The sequence below is a fragment of the Cetorhinus maximus genome, chromosome 5, assembly GCF_964194155.1.
Source record: "Cetorhinus maximus chromosome 5, sCetMax3.hap1.1, whole genome shotgun sequence".
Lineage (NCBI taxonomy): Eukaryota > Metazoa > Chordata > Chondrichthyes > Lamniformes > Cetorhinidae > Cetorhinus > Cetorhinus maximus.
In genome coordinates, this window is record NC_135883.1 from 35143465 (window position 1) to 35165372 (window position 21908).

Sequence of the window (21908 nt, forward strand, 5' to 3'; positions counted from 1 at the left end):
CATCATACCCACGAATACATGGAAGTAAACTACTCAGAGGCAGTGGTAAGCATACTAGGATAAAATAGCACATACATAGTCCAGGGCAACATGGACACAAATACTACCATAAACTTGAGTATTGCTGAAAAAAGAGGCAACAGGTGAAGCTAGCTGTTTCACTTTGCTACTAAGCAGTAGCAACACAGGTGGTATTCGCCACTAACAGGATGCTGCCATCAAGCCAAAAAGACGTTCTACCTATCGCACAAATGAGTAATGTGGTATATGAAATGCAGTGCCAGTATGATGCTAGGTAAGTAGGGCTGTCCGTCCCAAAGACTGGCGTATCGTATCAAACAGCACGTCCCAGCCACTGTTCCCAATGGGCATGGTACAGACTGTACCCAACCAGCCTGTGCCTGCAAAACTCAAAACATAGTGTCCAATGTTAGGTGTGATTCTGTGATTGGACAACATTTGCTAAATAATCCTCAGTGTGCTAGGAATTAATTTAAGATTGTCAGTCAGGCTCGCAGTGCAACACATTTGCAAGTACTGAAAGCTACATATATTAGTGCACAGGGCCCTATTATTTGCAGACAGAAATAACATGTACACACATTGCTCCTGTTTCAGGTAAACAAAATAAGTGATGGCCATTCACTGGTTCATTCCTCAGGGCAATGCCTTGACCAATCAGAGTCAAGCTGCCTGGTTTAAATTTCAATCAATGCTTGGCAGTTAACTGTCAGTCACCATCAACCGGTGATTGCCTCTACCAATCAGCACTCTTTTCTCATACAGTATAAATTGTTGTTCCCTTTACATTTGATATTCTTGTAAATTGTCCTGATGAGTGCAAGATTAAAAGCTTTGACAAAAAATCTCTTTTTTCAGCAATATTCAAATGCAATATTCTGTATAACCAAACAACTACCATAAACAGATAAGATGAATAAAAATGCATTATTTACTTTTAAACTATACTCTAATTCTGCTACAAAGAAATTGAGTCAAAATGTAATGTTACAAAGGATGGAAAACTGATACTCTTTAAAAAAAAACAGAGGAAAGGTATTTAGCCTGATACAAATGTGGTACAGATAAGTTCTTTCAAACATTGGCAGGCCTGCTTGAAATTAACTGAGTGATGATGCCAGACAACTGCTTGTGGCTGAACAAGACTGTTTGCAAACTTGATGTCATATTTGACCCAAGATGAGCTTCCAACCGTATATCCATGACATTGCCAAGATCACATACTTCCACCTCCATAAGATTGCCCTATTTTGACCCTTTCTCAGCTCATCTGCTGCTAATATGCTTATCCATGCTTTTGTTATGCTTAGACTTGACTATTCCAACACACTCCTCACTGCACTCCTACATTCTAAGTTCCATAAACTTGGGATAATTCTTCAAATCTTTGCTTCTTGTGTCCTAAGTTGCATAGATCCCATTCACTCATCACCCTTGTTCTTGCTGACACACATTGGCTCCAAATTAAGCAATGCCTCAATTTAAAAAATCTCAACCTTCGGCAGGATTTTCAGCTAGGTGTGCAGGCACGCCCGAGCGTGAAATAGCACGCGATGACTTCGGCCGAGCGTCCCAATATCACCGCAGACTAATGCAACATTTTGGTCCACAGGCGCGTGTGAGAGTTGGCAGTGCGCCCACCAACAATTAAGAGGCCTATTAAGGCCCTTAAGCTGGTAATTAAGTAGAATTTTTTGCTGCCCATCCAACTTTACGGTTGGCGGGCAGGCGAATAGGCCAGGTGGCCTTCGCATTTTTTGCGAAACCTCATCCATAGGCGGGATGAAGTTTCCAACAGTGAATAAAAGAACTGCTAAAATGTTTTAAACTTGTTTTTAACATGTCCCTGTTCATGTGACAGTCACATGTGGGGACACGGTTCTCTTCTTTTTCAAATTTTAATTTTTGTATTTAAAATCTTCAGCTCCCTGAAGCAGCTCTGTGCCTTCAGGGAGCTTTCAGCACCCCCGTGCATGCATTAATTGACCAGCCAGCGTGAAATTGCAGCTGAGGGCAGTGGGCCGTTTTGCAGCCGCTCCCAGGCCCGCCTGCTGTGGCCACCCGGCCAGGGGGAACATCCTCCCCCTTGCTTTTCAAATCTCTGCATGACCATGTCACTTCCTAACCCTGTAATCTCCCCCAGCCCCATAACCCCGCTGAGGTATCTGAGCTCATCTAATTCTATTTTCTTGAGCATCCCCTATTTTAATTGCTTGTTTTCTGTGTCTACAGCAGCCTAGGCCCTAAGCTCTGAAATTCGCTCCCTAAACTGCTCTGCCTTCCTACCTATCTTTCCTCCTTTGAGATGGTCATTAAAACCTATCTATTTTGTTCCCAGAGGGGCAATGGTAAACCAAAATAACCAAATTTATCAAATGATACTCAAAGAAGAAATTACCAACAAGATTTCACTTCTTGTAACTTCACGCAAATAAGTATCAACGTAAATTAAAATGAATTAGCAGGCAAAAGATACTTCAAATAAAAACATAAGTTTCACTTTAAATAGTCGATACAACAAAAAACAACTTACACAACCACAAGCTTTATCTTTCACCATGTATAGGTAATTATTGGCTGCTATGTTGTCTGCACTTGCAGCCTCACCCCTCATCTTGACATTGTGTAGGCTATGGAATCTGTTGAGTCTGTCAAACCAACCACAGCTTGCAAAAAAAGTTTTGTTGGTAGTAGAACTCTCACCTTCTTGCTGTTACAGGTTTACAGGTCATTAAACAGACATGTTAACAGGCATAATCTTTTGGTTCTGATCCTCAATCCACATGCTCAATCATCATTCCATATTTTCAAAGACACTGCACTTATTATGGATATTTTTTGTAGCACTTAAAGGAGTAGCACTTTACCCACTAACCTTTATTTTGTCTTTGTTCTTCTTGATGCTTCACATTGTCGTTAGCGGAAATCTAAGTGAACTCACTATGGTTGTTGGTTTCTCACCAGCATTGTCACATCGTAATATATTTGAGTTCTGTTCCAAAGTAATGTTTCCCTCTTCCTTTTGGGAGTAGTCATTGTCACTTAATGCATGTTTGCTAGCCATCTTGAAACCTTTACTCACGTATTACAGGCTACAGTAATGATGCAAAATAAAGCAACAGCAGTTAATGGACCTTGGACAATTTCAAATCTGTGTACATAAACTTGTCAGCGGAGTGAGTTTGCACACTGCACATGCACAGTGTGCCGTCGTCTCTGAGTCTACATAATGAGAATGTTATGAGGTGCTCACTTTCCCCGCCACAATGTCTGTTACATAAAATTAACTTTGGGCACAAAATATAGGTTGCATATTTCCTAACCACATTATAATGGGGTGTGTAGTACATAAAATGAATAAATGGGTAGTAATTTGTTAAGTACTTAATAACAAAACTGTGTTATTCAAAGCTACTTAGAACAGAGTATGGGTGTACTGAGGAAACTAAGAGAGGTGAGGGAGGCAGTCAGAAAAAGAAAGGAATGACCTCTTTTGCTTGGGGGGAAGTAAGGTTGCAAATAAGGAATAGCCTGCTGATTGGAGGAGAGCAAAAAGCAAAAGGATATGTTGGGGGAGGAGGGTCTCTCTTCGGAACTGGTACAGGAAAGGTTTGTGGAATTATCTCCTATTCTGGATAGAGATTTCTTGCAATTGAGATTCCTGGGAGGTGAAACAAGCAAAGATTTAAAGATATTTTGGGGGTAAGAATGTCTTCCTCACTGGGAGATTGCAGAAGTACAAGGGGAAATCATGCTGATAAATTTATAAGAATTCTTTGAGATAACAAGCAGGATAAATAAAGGGGAACCAGTAGATGTAATGTATTTGGATTTCCAAAATGCGTTCGATAAGGTGCCGCACATAAGGCTACTTAATAAGATGAGAGCCCAAGGTATTGGGAGTAGTATATTAGCATGGATAGAGGATTGGCTAACTAATAGAAGACAGAGAGTTGGGATAAGGGGGAGCATTTTCAGGATGGCAACCTGCAGCTAGTGGAATGGCACAGGGATCAGTGCTGGGGCCACAATTATTTACAATATATTATTAATGACTTAGGTGAGGGAAGTGAATGTACTATCGCCACATTTGTGGATGACACAAAGATAGGTGGGAAGGCAAGTGGTGAGGATGACACAAAGATTCTACAGAGGGATATAGACAGGTTAAGTGGGTAGGCAGAAACTTGGCAGATGGAATGTAATGTGGGAAAATGTGAGGTTATGCACTTTGGCAGGAAGAATAGAGGAGGTGAATATTATTTAAATGGAGAAAGACTGCAGAAGGCTGCAGCACAGAGGGATTTGGGGGTCCTTGTGCATGAATCACAAAAAACTAGCATACAAGTTCAGCAGGTAATAGGGAAGGCAAATGGAATGTTGGCTTTTATTTCAAAGGGAATGAAGTATAAAAATAGGTAAGCCTTGCTAAAACTATTAAAGACACTAGTTAGACCACACCTAGAACACTGAACAATTTTGGTCCCCTTTTCTAAGGAAATATATATTGGCATTGCAGGCAAGAAGGTTCACTAGGTTGATCCCGGGTGTGGAGGGATTTTCTTATGAGGAGAGGTTCAGTAGGTTGGGCTTGTACTCATTGGAGTTTAGAAGAACAAAAGGCGACCTTATTGAAATATATAAGATTCTTAGGGGGCTTGACAGGGTAGATGCTGAGAGGTTGTTTCCCCTTGTGGGAGAGTCTAGGACCAGAGGGCATAATCTCAGAGTAAGGGGTCAACCATTTAAGACAGAGATGAGGAGGATTTTCTTCTCTCGGAGGGTAGTGAATCTGTGGAATTCTTTTCCATAGAGGCTGGGTCGTTAAGTATATTGAAGGCTGAGATAGACAGATTTTTAATCAAGGCCTGAATTTTACCTTTGGTGGGTGCGCCTGATCAGCCTAGGAGCAGTCGGGAAATGGACCGCTGACCGCAATCGGCCCTCGACCATGATTTCACGCTGGTTGGCCAATTAATGGCCAGCTGGCGTGAAACGCACAGCGCTGCCAGGGTGGGGGTGGGAAGGCGGTGGATGATGACATCACAGCGGGCGCGGGTGAGCACTCCGAGAAAACTCCCTGAAGGTGGGCGGCTGCCTCAGGGAGCTAGAAACCTGTAAAAGGTAAAATAAAGATTTTAAAAGCGGAATAAACATTCACCTGAAAATATAGCTGATAAAAATGCTGCCCACATATTTATTTTTATTTTATTTCATAATAGAGATTTCGTCCCGCCCTTGGATGAGTTTTGATGAAAAATGCAAAGTCCGCCTGGCCGATTCGCCCGTCCACCAACCGTAAGGTTGGACAGGCCACGGAAAATCGGAGACAATTGCACCTTTAATGGTCTTAATTGCCCTCTTAATTGTCAGCGGACGCACTTCCGACTTTTGCGTGTGCACGCCGAGCGAAATATCAGATGCTTGCCCAACGTCTTCTCGCGCGATTTTACGTCCGATCGGGTCGGGCCCGCGCCGCTCACAGGACGTAAAATTACGCCCCGAGGGTTGTGGGGAAAAGGCAGGAAAGTGGAATTGAGGATTATCAGATCAGCCATGATCTGATTGACTGGCGGAGCAGAACTCAATGGGCCAAATGGCCTACTTCTACTCCTACGTCTTATGGTCTTAAGGCACTTCACAGGAGCAATAGAAAACAAAGTATGAAAACCGAGCCGCATGAGGAGGTTTTAAGTCAGATGACCAAAGGTTTGGTCAAAGTGGTGGTTTTAAGAAGTGTCTTAAAGGACAAAAGCGAGGTAAAGAGGTGGAGAGGCGTAGGGAGGTTATTCCAGAACTTGGGCCTAGGCAACTGAAGGTGAGACCACAATGGTGGAATGATTAAAATTGGGAATACAAAGTAAGCATAAATTAGAGGAGCGCAGATATCTCAAATGGTTATGGGGCTGGAGGAGATTACCGAGATAGACAGGGGCAAGGCCATGGAGGGATTTGAAGAATGAGAATTTTAAAATCTCATTGCTTGACCGGGAGGCATTGTAGGTCAGCGAGTACATGGGTGATAGGAGAACAGGACTTGGTGTGAGTTAAGCTAGGGGCAGCAGAGTTTTGAAAGAACTCAAGAATGTGAGAAACCAGCCAGGAGTCTGTCGGAATAGTCAATCCAGAGCTAACAAAGGCATGAGAGAGGGTTTCAGCAGCAAATGAGCTGAGGCAGGGGTGAAGTCAGATGATGCTACAGAGGTGAAAATAGGCTGTCTTAGTGATGGCACAAGTATGAAGGTCTCAGGGTCAAATGTGCCAGCAATGTTGCAAATAGACTGGATTAATCTCCAACTATTGCCTGGGAGAGGAGTGGAATCAGTAGGTATGGAATAGACTTTGGAGCAGGGATTGAAAACAACACGTGTACTAAATTACTTACAGTTTTTATTCTGTAGACCAACTAATTGGTACTTTGGGCAAGAAATTTGTTTTGTACTGTTTTTTGGATAGAGTATGGTTGGTGGCTAAATAAACACAGCAGAGGCTAGAGGCATGACTGAAGTTGGACCTCAGACCTCATCAGATAATTCCAATGAACTGCATATATCAGCTGGATATCTGGAGGCAGCTGTTAACTCCAATAATTGTATGTAAGGGAAGAATGAGTCTGAAGCTGGTCTTTTACCTCAAGCAAGTTTATTCTTCAGCCAGCTCAACAAAATGACAGGCTCCTAATTCCTTGCCCCAATGGAGTGTTACAGCTGTACCCATTTATTGGTGAGCCAATGCCCATCACCTGTTTTAACAATGCAATTATCTTAATGTAATTATCATACAATGTAATTGCCAGTCAACAAGATGATTGTTACTGGACCTTGGCAATGTAATTGCTGATACATTGACAGCTCACAGGTTTGAAGGACAAATTTCAACTGGCAGCAGCACTGAGGTATGTTCTGGTGAGGGGGGGCGTGGGCTAGTATGAGCTGTCAGTGGCTCGTTTGTCAGTGACTGTCGTGCACCCAGGAGGACCACTCCTATTTCCCCTCTGCTCCGCATCAAAGTAAGTTTAAAAGAAAACACTATTTTGGTTGTGTCTTCCAGCTGTCCCATTAAGGACCACTGCTTAGGCTATTGAAAACCCTAAATCCTGAGGAGAGCGTCCTCAGTCCTATCAAACAACTGACAGAAGTCCTAAAACAGGCGTATCTGGTTGCTCATTAACATATGCCTGTTTTGGGGTGGCCACCCTGAATGCTGGTATATCACCCATCCCAGTGTGGCACAAACATATTTCAGGAGCCCTTGAGTATGGGAGACGGCATTGGAAGATTGGTGCTTTTTGCCTCCATTTTATGTCCACTGAATAGGCATAGCAGAATCCATTCATCCCCATCCCATTTTTTATCCATCATTTTTTGTGGCAGTCCATTAGTAAGGTACAGAAAGCAAACCTGTGATGCAGCCTTCTGTATTTCCCTTTGCGCATTTTTAAAATTCATTCCTAATCATGTACTTTGCAAGCATGTTAATGAAATTACTAAAACTAATGCAGAGGGGAAAATAATGGCAGATACATGTATATATTAAAATATCACACTTTTCAGGGAATTTGCCATAAGGTTGTAACATTTTATATCTTTAATGCAATATGCCATGCTGTATTGCCTTGAAATATTAACATAGAATACTTAATAAATTTGCCCGAAATCTTTATCTCCACCAGTTTATAGGAGGTTTTCGCTTCTTTAAAATAAGTGGGTTAAAGTCTTCAATAAGGTAGTGAAGGGAGAATTTTTTTAGGTAAACATGTTCAAGTGTTCATACATTAGTATCCCAGAATGCAGTTTCAGGGCCTTTATGTTAAAAAGAAACAACACAAATCCTTGCTGCCGATATTTGGTTGATGGAATAATTAGTGGTCATGTGTTCCCTTTATTGCTTGTTGTTACAGCAAAGCGATTTTGCAAGAACTCCAGTTCAGCCAGCAGCACGACGAGTAGCTATGCTCCCAGCAGTAGCAGCAGCAGTATCAGCTGTGGTGGAGGCAGCAGTGCCAGCAGCACCTCGAGCAAGAGCAGCTTCGACTACACGCATGACATGGAGGCAGCACACATGGCAGCCACGGCAATTCTGAATTTGTCCACCAGGTGCCGCGAGATGCCTCAGAACCTCTCGACCAAGCCTCAGGATCTGTGTGCTAGGGTAAGTGACATCCCTTTCAAAGGCCCTTTCCCAGATTAGTTGACAGTCTATGACTCCACCATCCATGCAAATATGTGTGTACATGTATACAGGCCTAAGCACAAAGCAAACCCAAATAACACTGATCAATATATAATGGCTTCATTGAAGAGAAGGGCAAGCTGTGTGCCTTGGTATGAACATTGAATCTGACCCTGTGTTCTGTTAATCTGGAATCTTAACAGGGTTTTCAACAAAGCTTTTATGTGGATAAGAATAGATGAATACAGTTTTCATTTGTTCTTTTTTGGATAATTCCAAGTTAGGATATCCATTTTATATTTTTGCTTATCAGGATGAGGGATACTAGTACTGGGAATCTAAGGGTGCAACTGTGCTACCATTTTTGCATTGCAGATGTTTAGAATGGGGTCCCGACTTCACCATGCTATCTTCTGCCACATGGCATTGAGTAAAACTATATTGTGGTGTAAAGTTCAGTTTAAAAAATGTTCAGAACTCTTGGGTACTTTATAAACTTAAGCATCCTCAACACCTTTAAAATTTACATGACAGGAAATGAAGCTCTGCATGTACTAATAAACAGAGAGCCTCTCCTTATGCAACATTCGGATTTGCATTCAGGCAATGTAAATAATGTGGCACTAGCTATCTACAGCCTAACAGTTTTCCATTTCTGTCATCAGAGCCAGCATTAAGCTCTCTGAAATGCTTTAACCCCAGCCTCAAGAAGGACTCCTATTACACCAATGTGATTTTTTTCCATTTCTTACCCAAACCATTTTTAAGACCTCCCTGACAGCTAATTTGTGCAATGGACTCACACCGATTAGGTGCTGCGTTGAGACTGAACTAAGTAATTTTTCACTAGATCCTTATTAAAGCAGCAGAGAAAGACTTTTATTCTATCAGTTCTAAGAGAGATTGGGCATCTGCACTGACTAACCAGTCTGTCTGAAACCCTATTTTGAAATAATCCTTCACTCGCATTCCTGCACTTAATTACTTTAAATAAGCTCTTTCCTTTCATTTCTTCAAATTCCATTATCTAAGAAATGTGTTTCGTGCTTCTCTTTCAGTGGCATTAAAATTGAAGATTGAGGCATAGTTGATTATAAGAAAAAATAAGCTGAAATAAAAAGCACAGCTCATACAGGAATTGGAGTAAGCTATTCAGCCCCTTGAGCCTGCTCTACCATTCAATTAGATCACAGCTGATCCATTTACCCACCTTAGCTCTACATCGCTTGATAACATTATGCAATGAAAATCTAACAATCTCAGCCATGAAAGCTCCAATTGTTCCAGCATCCATGGCCTTTTGGGGTAGATAATCCCAGATTCCTACTACCCTTTGTGTGAAAAAGTGCCTCCTGATTTCCCTCCAAAATGACCTGTATTTCATTTTAAGATTATATTTTCTCATTATTGCTTCTCTCACCAGAGGATATATTTCCTCTGCATCTACCTTTATTGATCAGATCACCCCTCAATCTCCTATATGCAAGGGTCTGTCTAAAGGCCAAATGTATGCAACCTGACCTCATAATTTAACCTTCTAAGCCCAGTCTGGTGAATCTGCACTGCACCTCCTCCAGGGCCAATTCATCTTCCCTGAGGTGCGGAGCCCAGAAGTAAATGCAGTATTCCAGGTCGGTTCTGACCAAGGATATATACAAATGAGGATAACTTTGTCTCCTTTCTAATTCAGTCACTTTCAGACAAGGCCAACTTTCCTTTCGCCAGTTTGATGCGTATCGTCTTGTATCTGTTCAGTAGCTTTAAATGATTTGTGCATTTAGTCTCCCAAATCGCTATGCTCCTTGAACCGTTCCTATTTTCTCAACATTTAGAAATACTCTGATTTATCTTTCTTATGTCCAAAGCGGATGTTCTCTCGCTGCTGACATTAAACTCCATCTGCTGTCATGTTGCGCACTCACCTAATTTGCCTATGCTACAATTTCTTGTTCCCATCTACATGATTTGCTGTCCATCTTAAATTAGCATCATTTGTAAACTTGGAAGTATACCTCTGTATTTCTTGATCCATGTCATTAATAAAAATGGTGAGAAGTTGAGCCACCAGAAAAGATCACTGGAGGCACCACTTACCATGCTCTGAGTAAATGCCACTGATCCACATTCTTTCCCTGCTAGCGCCCAACAAATTTACAACTGAAGTCAAAAGGCTATCTCCAATTTCATGTGCTCAAATTTTAGTTAATAATTTTTTGTGTGGAACTTTGTCAAAAATGTAACAGCTGTCGAACCTCCTTTGTCTATTTTATGAGCAATATTATGGTGAAAGAAATTTGTACAACATACTGAGCAGGACTTTGTGGTTTCTCATAAAAATAAACTGATAACCAATGGGCATAGTGTCACAAACCTGGAGAATCTTTTAATCCTGATTTAGTTGATTTTCCTGATTTTAGTTGAATGGATATAATCCAATAACTGCTGGATCTGTCTTATTTTTGGAATTATTATTTCCTCAATCTTCTGATTGGTTTCCCTCAAAAAATGGATATAATTTGGGTAAAACTATATGGAAGTCGGGTTAGAGTACCATCCTGCCAGTTCTCTGCCCATTTTGTTTTCCACTTTGGATTCCTTCTGGCGCAGGGATGCCCGCCCGTCTACCAGTTTGCATATGTTAACAAGGCTTCAGTTTTTCACATTCTTCGCACAATTACTTTGCATTCCCACTGGGATAGCTTTTAATCAACACATTCATGTGAAATGGGCATCCACAATAGCTAGGGGCTGTTGCTAAAGAGCCCTATTTTGGAGACTGCCAGGACAATTACAGCCCACTATTTATTTTTCTGTTTGTTTCTCTTACTTTTGCTTGAATTTTGATACCTTTGTGGTTATTGCTGGACAGCTGATATTTTTCTCCAAAATTCGTTAATATTACCACAATAGAAATTTCCCCATTACTTTTGTTTCTTGGGAGGAAGAAGGCAAGAATCACTAGAGGGATGCAAGACTGTACGAAATGTGCTCCACATCAACTCACTCATCCACTCAATCTGTATTTACAGCACAAGATGTACATACTTACAACAGTCAGAGGCATGGGCTTAGATTCACAAGAGACGCTCTGAAACTCTGCAAAATGATCCTGAACCAACCTTGTGTACAGGCACAGTTCTATAATGGCTGAGAGGATCACAATAGCCCTCTTTTGCCTCTAAGTTGTTCCAAGTGCCACGGGATGGCGTCATCTACATTAGTCAATGCACAGTCCATAATGCTTAGCTTAATGGACTAGAGTTTTTTCTAAACCTTGTAATTTCATCTCCTCCAATGAACAACTGGCAGCAGCTTGATACCCATAATACCTTAGATGTTTCATTTCACATGTCATTATCTGCATGAATCAGAAAGGATTCCACTTTACCTTCTTGCAAGGATAAATACATTTCAACTTGTTAATAGCCATCAGCAAGTCATTGCTTTCTTCCGACACAGCCGTCATAATGCCTTCATTGTAAGGCAGCCATGGTCTTAGCATTAATTAAACCACTAAAACTAATCTGAAGGTGACTGCTGTGTAATCAAGCTAACCTCAGGGAAAATGGCAGCTCTGTGTACAGTATTCCAGGACAACAGTCGAATACAAGTATAATGTGGTGCATGTTAAGTATCTTTCAAAAGGTTTAATTTAATTTAAAGGGGTAAGTCATGGCAGGAGAGCTCAAAGCCGTGATGTGTTCCCCCTGCTCTATGTGGGAAGCTGGGAATATTTCCAGTGCCCGGGGCCAGCTTGTGTGCGAGAAGTGTCTCCAGCTGCAGGTCCTGGAAGCCCAGGTTTTGGAGCTGGACTGGCGGCTGGGGACACACTGGAGCATCCACGAGGTGGAGAGTATCGTGGATAGCACATATAGAGAGGTGGTCACACAGTCCACAGGCAGGAAGGGAATGGATGACCACCAGGCAGAGCAAGAGGACTAGGCAGGCAGTACAGGAATCTCCTGTGGCTATTCCCCTGCAAAACAGATATACCGTTTTGGATACTGTTGGGGGAAATGGCCTCTCAGGGGAAAGCAGCCACAGTCAAATTCGTTGCACCATGTTTGGCACTGCTGCACAGCGGAGGAGTAAAAAGTGTGGGAATGCAATAGTTATAGGGGATTCAATTGTAAGGAAAATAGATAGGCGTTTTTGTGGCTGCAAACGAGACTCCAGGATGATATGTTGCCTCCCTGGTGCGAGGGTCAAGGATGTCTCAGAGCGGCTAGAGGACATTCTGAAGGGGGAGGGTGAACAGCCAGTGGTTGTGGTACACATTGGTACAAATGACATAGGTAAAAAAAGGGATGAGGTCCTAAAAGCAGAATATAGGGAGTTAGGAAGTAAGTTGAAAAGTAGGACCTCAAAGGTAGTGATCTCAGGATTACTACCAGTGCCACGTACTAGTCAGAGTAGAAATAGCAGGATATATCGGATGAATACGTGGCTGAAGAGATGGTGTGATGGGGAGGGTTTCAGATTCCTGGGACATTGGGACCGGTTCTGGGGGAGATGGGACCAGTACAAACTGGATGGGTTACACCTGGGCAGGTCCGGGACTGAGGTCCTCGGAGGAATATTTGCTAGAGTGGTTGGGGAGGGTTTAAACTAAACTGGCAGGGGGGTGGGAACCTATGCAAGGAGTCAGAGAAGGGGTAATCAAGGACAAGAACAAAAGACAGAAAGGGGAATAAGAAAAGTGATAGGCAGATAAATCAAGGGCAAGAATTAAATGGGGCCTCAGTGAAAAATAGTGGGAACGGGACAAGTAATATTAAAAAGACAACTTTACGGCTTTGTGCCTTAACGCGAGGAGCATTCGCAATAAAGTGGATAAATTAACCGCATAAATAGATGTAAACAGGTATGATATAGTCGGGACTATGGATACATGGCTGCAGGGTGACCAGGGATGGGAACTGAACATCCAAGGGTATTTAGTATTTAGGAAGGACAGACAAAAAGGAAAAGGCGGTGGAGTTGCATTGCTGATTAAAGAGGAAATTAATGTAATAGTAAGGAAGGATATTAGCTCCGACGATGTGGAACCTGTATGGGTAGAGCTGAGAAACACTAAGGGGCAAAAAACGTTAGTGCTGTAGTGGTGATGTTGGGAATGGCATTAAACAGGAAATTAGAGACGCATGCAATAAAGGAACATCTGTAATTATGGGTGACTTTAATCTGCATATAGATTGGGCAAATCAAATTAGTAACAATACTGTAGAGGAGTAATTCCTGGAGTGTGTACGGGATGTTTTTCTGGACCAATACGTTGAGGAACCAACTAGAGAACCGGCCAACGTAGACTGGGTATTGTGTAATGAGAAAGGAATAATTGGCAATCTAGTTGTGAGAGGCCCCTTGGGATGAGCGACCATAATATGATAGAATTCTTCATCAAGATGGAGAGTGACGTAGTTGAGGACCAAGGGATTGATTAAGAAGGGGAAAATAGAGTACGAGAGTAAGCTTGCGGGGAACATAAAAACTGACTGTAAAATTTTCTATCGGTATTTGAAGAGAAAAAGATTGGCAAAGACAAATGTAGGTCCTATACAGTCAGAAACAGGGGAATTTATAATGGGGAACAAAGAAATGGTTGACCAACTAAATACATACTTTGGTTCTGTCTTCACAAAGGAGGACACAAATAACATACCAGAAATGTTGGGGAACACAGGGTTTAATGAGAAGGAGGAACTGAAATAAATCAGTATCAGTAGGGAAATGGTGTTGGGGCAATTGATGGGATTGAAGGCCGATAAATCCCCGGGGCCTGATAATCTACATCCTAGAGTACTTAAGGAAGTGGCCCTAGAAATAATGAATGCATTGGTGGTCATCTTCCGAGATTCTATGGACTCTGGAACAGTTCCTACAGATTGGAGGGTAGCTAATATAACCCCACTATTTAAAAAGGGAGGTAGAGAGAAAACAGGGAATTATAGACTGGTCAGCCTGACGTTGGTAGTGGGGAAAATCCTAGAGTCCATTGTAAAAGATTTAATAGCTGAGCACTTGGAAAACAGTGGCAGAATTGGACAGAGTCAGCATGGATTTATGAAAAGGAAATCATGCTTGACAAATGTACAGGAATTTTTCGAGAATGTAACTCATAGGGTTGATGAGGGGGAGCCAGTGGATGTGGTTTATTTGGACTTTCAGAAGGCTTTCGACAAAGTACCACATAAGAGATTAGCGTGTAAAATTAAAGCACATGGGATTGGGAGTGTTGTATTGAGATGGATAGAAAACTGGTTGGCAGACAAAGATGCAGGAAGGATGTTCCTGATGGTGGGGGAGTCCAGAACCAGGGGTCACAGTCTGAGGATATGGGGTAGACCATTTAGGATAGAGATGAGGAGAAATTTCTTCACCCAGAGAGGGGTGAGCCTGTGGAATTTGTTACCACAGAAATTAGTTGAGGCCAAAACATTGTATATTTTCAAGAAGGAGTTAGATATAGCTCTTGGGGCGAAAGGGATCAAAGGATATGGGGAGAAGGCAGGAGCAGGCTATTGAGTTGGATGATCAGCCATGATCATAATGAATGGCGGAGCAGGCTCGAAGGGCCAAATGGCCTACTCCTGCTCCTAGTTTCTATGGGCAGAATTTTCTGCCTACTGGGCGTGCGGGCCCAACCCAATCTCAGCTGGGCGGGGAGCCGATCCCCGCTGGAGAAGTGGGCCCCACTGCCATTTTAAATGGGCGGGCCAATTAAGGCCCACCCAGCGTGACGCCCAGCGGGAAGCGCTATGCGCTTCCTGTGCGGGCAGGGGGGATTCCCCAAAAGCGAGAGTGCGCCCTATCGCGCATGTGCACGAAAGAGCGCATATCTCCCTGAGGCTAAGTGTTGCCTCAGGGAGATCGCTGACAGTTGTGAAAACATTAAAAATAGAAAAAAAAAATCCTTAACATGTCCCCCTCGTGTGACAATGTCACATGAGATGGGACATGTTCATAAATTTCACTAAAACTTTATTAAACTTTCAAAATCCCAACATGAAACCTCATCCCGCTGGTGGATGATGTTTCATGTTTTCTCTATTCCCGCTGGGGCTCCTGGCCTTCCCACCAACCTTAAGGTTGGACGGGCAGGTCCTTTAATTGTTTTAATGATCCTGTCAATGGCCTCAATTGGCCATTGACAGGTCAGTGGGCCCACAGCTGATTTTGCTGTGCCCCCACCTTCCTGAAAATTTAAATGGGGCGGGTTTACGTCGGGGGTTCCCCTGACATCATCCCGCGTCATTTTGTGCATCAGCGAGCGGGCCCCGCCCCCTGCTCGCCGATGACAACATTCAGCCCTATGTTTCCATGGGCAGAATTTAGCCCTTGGCTGGCGGGTGGGCAGCCGATCCCCGCCGCCGAAATGGGGCCCGCCACCATTTTGAGTGGGCGGGCCAATTAAGGCCCGCCCAGCAGCCTGCCCAACAGGAAGCACTATGTGTTTCCTGTGCGGAGGGGTGGAGGGAATCCCCATCTGTCAAAGTGCGCTCTTCCGTGTATGCGCGCGAAAGAGCGCACTGCTCCCTGAGGCAAAGTCCTGTCTCAGGGAGATTCGTGAGAGGGAAGTAAACTCTAAAAATAGATAAATATTAAAATTATTAACATGTCCCCCTCATGTGACAATGTCGCACGAGATGGGACATGTTAATAATAAACACATAAAATTTATTAAATTTTCAAAAAACGTCTATGAAACTTCATCCCACCAGTGGATGAAGTTTCATTAATAATCTGCAGCCCACTGGGGCTCCTGGCCTGCCCGCCAGCCTTAAGGTTGGCCGGGCAGGGTGTTTAATAAGGTTAATTAGCCTGTCAATGGCCTTAATTGGCCATTGACAGGTCGGCGGGCAGACAGCTGATTTCGCATCCGCCCGCCTTCGTGAATATTTAAAGGGACCGGGATGACGTCGGGGGTTCCTCCCGACGTCATCCCGCGTTATTTTCCCAGTAGTGAGCGGCCTCGCCCCCAAATCACCAAGGGGAAAATCCTGGCCTATGTTTCTATATACCTACTGGAGCAACACAGCCTGGCTAAAGTTTCAAGCATTGTGGTAATGTGCTGCATCTCATATAATGTGCCCTGCAAATTGGCATCATCATAGAGGTGACCGAGGAAGAAGACCTGGAGTGCTGCAAAGAGAGGAACAAGGGGAGTAGAAACCACTTGAAAACATGTGAAAGGGAGTCTGATGCTAGTTGAAAAAGCTGCCTGGCATGTGATCATTCACATTATGTATTAATACAGTGGGCATTTTTAAATGTTCCCATTGCATTCACTGTCCTAACTACAGCTTCCCATGGGAAAAATTTTCCGGCCGGCAAGCAGGGGTGGGGCCCACTCACCAGTGCATAAAATGACGCGTGGTGACATCGGGCGGGTATCCTAACGTCACCGCACGTCATTTAGATTTTCCGTTCGGCGGGCGCACAGCTGACTTGGCTGCGCGCCCGCCAAACTGCCAAAGGCCTATTCAGGCCTGTTTAAAAACTAATTTAAACAGTTAAATGAGCTGCCCGTCCAATCTTTAGGTTGGCGGGCGGGTGAAGAGCCAAGGCGCCCTTTGCATTTTTCGTGAAACCTCATCCACGGGTGGGATGAGGTTTCATGAAGTGTTTTAAAATGAAATAAAAATTACTTTAAAAAATTCATTGACATGTCCCAGCTCATGTGACACTGTCACATGAGGGGACATGTTTTAAAATTTTTTAATTCCTTTATTTAGTTGTTTAAAATTTAAACAAATCTCCCTGAGCACCTCTGTGCCTCAGGGAGATTTCTGCGCTCTTTCGCAGGGAACCACTCAGGGAATCCACCCCCCAACCCCCCTGCCCCCAGCCCGCACAGGGAGTGCTCAGCCCACGTAAAACGACAGTGCGGACCTGATTGGGGGCGCCGATTGGGTTTGCACCCGCCCCCGCACAACCCTCCCGATGGGGGGAAATTTGTGGCCCATGTCTTCTACGAGTATTTAGAAACTTAATACTATAGGAACTATAAGAGCAGGAGTAGGCCATTCGTCCCCTCGAGCCTGCTTCACCATTCAACCAGATCATAGCTTATCTTCTACCTCAACGCCATTTACCCCTACTATCCCCATATCCCTTGATATTATTCATATCTAGAATCTATCGATCTTTGTGTTGAATGTACTCAGTGACTGAGACTCCACAGTCCTCTGGGCTAGAGAATTCCTAAGATTCACCACCGTCTGAGTGAAGAAATTCCTCCTCCTTCTCAGTCCTAAATGGCTGACCTCATATTCTGAGACTGTGTCCCCTGGTTGTAGATCCCCAAGTCAGGAGAAACATCCTTCCTGCATCTACCCTGTCGAGCCATGTAAGAACTTTGTATGTTTCAACAATGCCTTAAGCCTTTGAAGCAACTCACAAATATTACATTCCTACTATGTGATGAAATATACTTGAAATTTCTTTCAAGAACACTCTTTATAAATGTTTAGCTTCACTACAAGAAGATTTTCAATGTCATAACATGCTGCATGTGACTGTCTAGTGTTTTATTCCATCAAGCATCCCCTTGATGACAATGCATGATGTGCATGCTCTCTTATCTAGTCTATTGCATTATCCATTTACTACCTGTGTCGCAGGAGTATGTGACATGGCTGACTGATGTGTGTGCAAAAGTACCTCTGGGGATTGAGGTGGTCCTGAGATAGATCAACAGCATGCTCCACCTTTTGCACAACTGCACAGGCAACCTAGCCCTGTGCACTTTCTGTCATATGAGCAGCCATCAGAGAGAATTGCTGGAGTGCAGATAGGGGTAGATGTTTGAAGTCCTGTAGGTCAACACTACCTTAATATGGTTACCATATGAAAGGGAACTAATGGCACCAGTGGTATCAGTGAAGCATAGTTTGTGGTTCTTTTTAACTGAACAGCAAGTTTCTCTAAACTAAAAGAAATAGCAATTCCACTGTACACCTACAAATCTTTATAATGAAAATCTGAGCACTCCTGGTAGAATGAAGTGTTGCAAAAATTTGGTAGAGTGGAAGTAGAGAAGATGTTTCCACTGGTGGGAAAGTTCAAAATGAGGACCATGAGTATTAATAGTCACAAAAAATGAATAAGGAATTCAGGAGAAGTTTCTTTAACCAGAGAGCGGTGAGAACATGAAACATGCTGGCGCATGGAGTGGTTGAGGTGACAAGCATCAGATGCATTTAAGGGGAAGTTAGATAAGTGCACAATGGAGAATGGAATAGAAGAATATGCTGATAGGGTGAGGTGATGAACAGTGGGAGGAGGCTCATATGGAGCATAAACATCAGCATAGACCTTTTGGGCTGATGGGTCTGGTTTCTGTGTAATAAAATTCTTTGTAAACCTGTCATAGAGGATTACATGTTTACAGCTAATGGATTCCTCTACAGGACTGCCAGCTGCAGCTATTGTTTGTCACAAACTCCCCGCCACCCATGCTTGCAGAAACCATCTTTCTTTTGATGTGTTTCAGATCCCTGGGCACCTCAGTCAAAAAGTGATACTGCATGAACTGACTTTCAGGACATAGGTTCCTACTGCTCCTCTGTCACTGGCCGCTGCTTCATCTCACTTCTTGCTTGTACCCTATGCTTTCTAGGGACTCACTGAGAGCTTTGACAGTAATTCAAGAATGTTTGGTGGGGGGGGAGATTATTTCAATTATAATGGTGGTGCATACCACACTGAACTAAGAGAATGGTGCAGCATGTTCTTTTACCTTGGATGACTTAATAAGGACATTAAAGGGGTAATTCTGCAATCCATTTCTCCCAATGCTAAGATATGCATGCAAGACATGCAGAACAGAGAATCGGGCTACAACTTGATCAAATTTCTTGCATTGTGCTGTTTCCACCTCTTGCCTTCCTTATTGGACAGCTTGCCTGAGGTGCTATGGACTCTGTCTTAAAGAGAGTCCTACTCCCTTCTTCCGTCAGGATTCCTGTGATGCCATTAGGGTGCTCTGTGTCCTGTTGGACTGCTTACAGACAATTTTCCAAACAGAAGGGTGTGGCCTCCACCGCTTTAAATCCTGCTGCTACACGCAATTTTCTATTTCTTCCTAGATGATCTCCCAAGTGTGCCACAGGTGTGCCCCATGCTGCAAGCTCATTGAGACTATGCAAACATTGCTCATCCTGGAAATACATATGAGGTTAACATACTATAGGTTATTCGCGTACTTTCTGCATGGAATATTTCTGGCCTGGTATTAATTTTAATTTGATTAACACCATCAATGAAATGGCTGACTCAGTAATGCCCTACGAATGAGATAAATATTTGTTTGCCGTTGTTACCAATTATAATTTGCATCTCAACCTATGCATACATCAGCGTAAGTTGTAGATATTAATTCAAGTCCCTTGCATTGCTAGGTTCAGTAATTTTTTCAAGTCACTACACCTAATGACGTTAGTTCTATATTTAAATGTAAACATTTCACAAATTACAAAAACAGAGCTGTAGGATGTTTGTATTAATCATATTTCTTTATATCTGTTGTCTTTGTATAGGGTCTTAATATAAAGACCATGATTAAGATAAATTGATAGTTTTTATTTTTCTGATGGCATCTTGAGAATGAATGAATTACACCCAGAAGGGCACAAGATGTATTTGCTTGGAGGAGTCTGAACTGCATTGGTTCAGAAGATCAATGATAGTTTGAGGGTGGGTCGGAATGTAAGCGACTGGTCAGTGAAAAGAAAGGGTGAGAAAGTGGAAGACATAACCAAGAAGAGAATGGAGATGGGGAAAGCGATGGACTCGAAAAGGGTTTAGAGGAGTATATAAGAAAGTGAACAATGATTTTATTTTTCAAAAAAAGATGAAAATAGAAGACAATGCATAATTAAAATGTACAGAAGTTCTTTTTAAGGCAGTTGAATGTGGAACTTTCCATTTTTAAAAATTTATAGTGGGCCTGTATTTTGTTTTAGTAACGGCCAGTTAAGGCAACTTCAGTGAAAGCTACTGATAGAATACTTGAGCGCACAATGTGGTGCTGCACTAAGTACATGATGCAACATCCTGGCTCTTGGTAAATAATCCCAGAATGGCATTCCTAGTAATGTTAGGAGAGATCCGCCCAATAAAATAGCTTCTTTTACAGCAAACTGCTGTAAGTAACAAATAATTTTAGCAAGGCCACCCACACCTGAATTGAAGATCAGTTAACTTCAATTGTACATGTTTTTAATTATGGACACATCTAATGCTATGGTGCTACCAAAGATTGCGAAGCATATATTATCCCCGTTGTTCACGCATGAAAAATAAACCACTCCTTTCTAACCCATAGATATGTTACAAAGTTAGAAATACACATTGGCAAGTTTACAACAACTCTCCACCCAGACAGCAACTCTCCCCCCAGACAGCAAACTGGAGTTTAGATCAACTGGGCATTACAAAAATCAATGGAAGTGCAAATCGGGCATTAGTTTTTAACGGACAGCTAATCTGTGATGCCAGTACAACTCGCAGACAGAAAGATGAAAATTTACCCCATAACATCACTATAGTTGGGCTTACTAACTCTGAACCAGAGATGAGAAAAACTGGCCCAGTTTACCGGTTTATATTGCTAACTTTGGAAGTCACACATCTGTGGAGACTTGATTTGGCTATAATAGCTGATTCATCAAATTGCTTCCCAACACACACTGTCCATGCTTAATGCATGAAGATAATCGAGTCAAATTATTGGCGAGCTACTGGTTCTCATGAAGATATTGTAACAAGACTTAACACTTGCAAGGAGGAAGGGTCAGGGGAGAAAATCAGAGGGGAGATCATTTTAATTATTTTAATTTCCTCCAATCAGAGTCATCAAGAAGGGGAACCTCGTAAATTGCATCGAATTAAATATGTGTACCGCTAACACAGTTTCTGAAAGCTTGTCATTAAGTGCATACTTCCCTGATCTAATGTCTCTTTCTTGTAGAGCCCCGTCTAAATTGGATAATTTATTTTGCTTCCCTATTAAAACCTGTTATCTCATTTGCATGTCTCCACCTCATTTCTATTCAGTTTCAACATTGGAACCTAAGCCCCACCTTATTTCTCTTCTACAGTCTTCCTCACCTTCCCATTTTTGACCTTATACCCCTTTTTTATCTTAATTATCTCTTAACTCAACCATAATATAGTCTAAAATAAGCAGCCTTAATCCCTGCCTGATTTAATCCCTACATCTCACCAGTAGTTTTCTCTTTCTGCATTTCAAATGTTCTTTGCCAGGTGCTGAATGAACTTTGCCATCTCGGGAGCAGTTGCTTCATATCAAATTATGAGAACTAATGAAGTGCTTTCCAGGTTTCACAGTTCTTCCAGGGAATGTAATTAGACTTTTAATGAAACAGATAGAGATTTTTGTGTTATGCCAAGTACACAGTGTCAGATTGTCCACCCAGGGGTAATGCCTGGATCATCAATGGGATTCCCTTTGAGGCAGGATAAGGAAGGGACGGTCCAATATATTTAAAAGTCAAGTGTTGATTTACTACTGCTGACTGGGACCTCGGCTATTTATGCTGGGCAAAGTAGCCAGCACTGAGCAACAAAGTGTCTATCAGGGAAGAAGTGAGAATATATAGTTTTTATTGGCAAATGCAATTCATGTGACAAAAATATACATGGGGAGAGCAGTCAGTATCTGGCCTCTACAACATCACTTCAAGGAGTAT

General features: G+C 42.6%; 1 protein-coding gene across 1 annotated transcript in view; it reads left to right on the forward strand.

Annotated features, from left to right (window-relative positions):
* LOC144680561 (myelin transcription factor 1-like protein) overlaps window positions 1-21908 on the forward strand; it is a 516235-nt gene that overhangs the window by 372145 nt on the left and 122182 nt on the right. The window contains exon 12 of the mRNA XM_078541678.1: window positions 7922-8172. Coding sequence (XP_078397804.1) covers window positions 7922-8172 — 251 coding nt within the window. The remainder of the gene's footprint in view (window positions 1-7921; window positions 8173-21908) is intronic.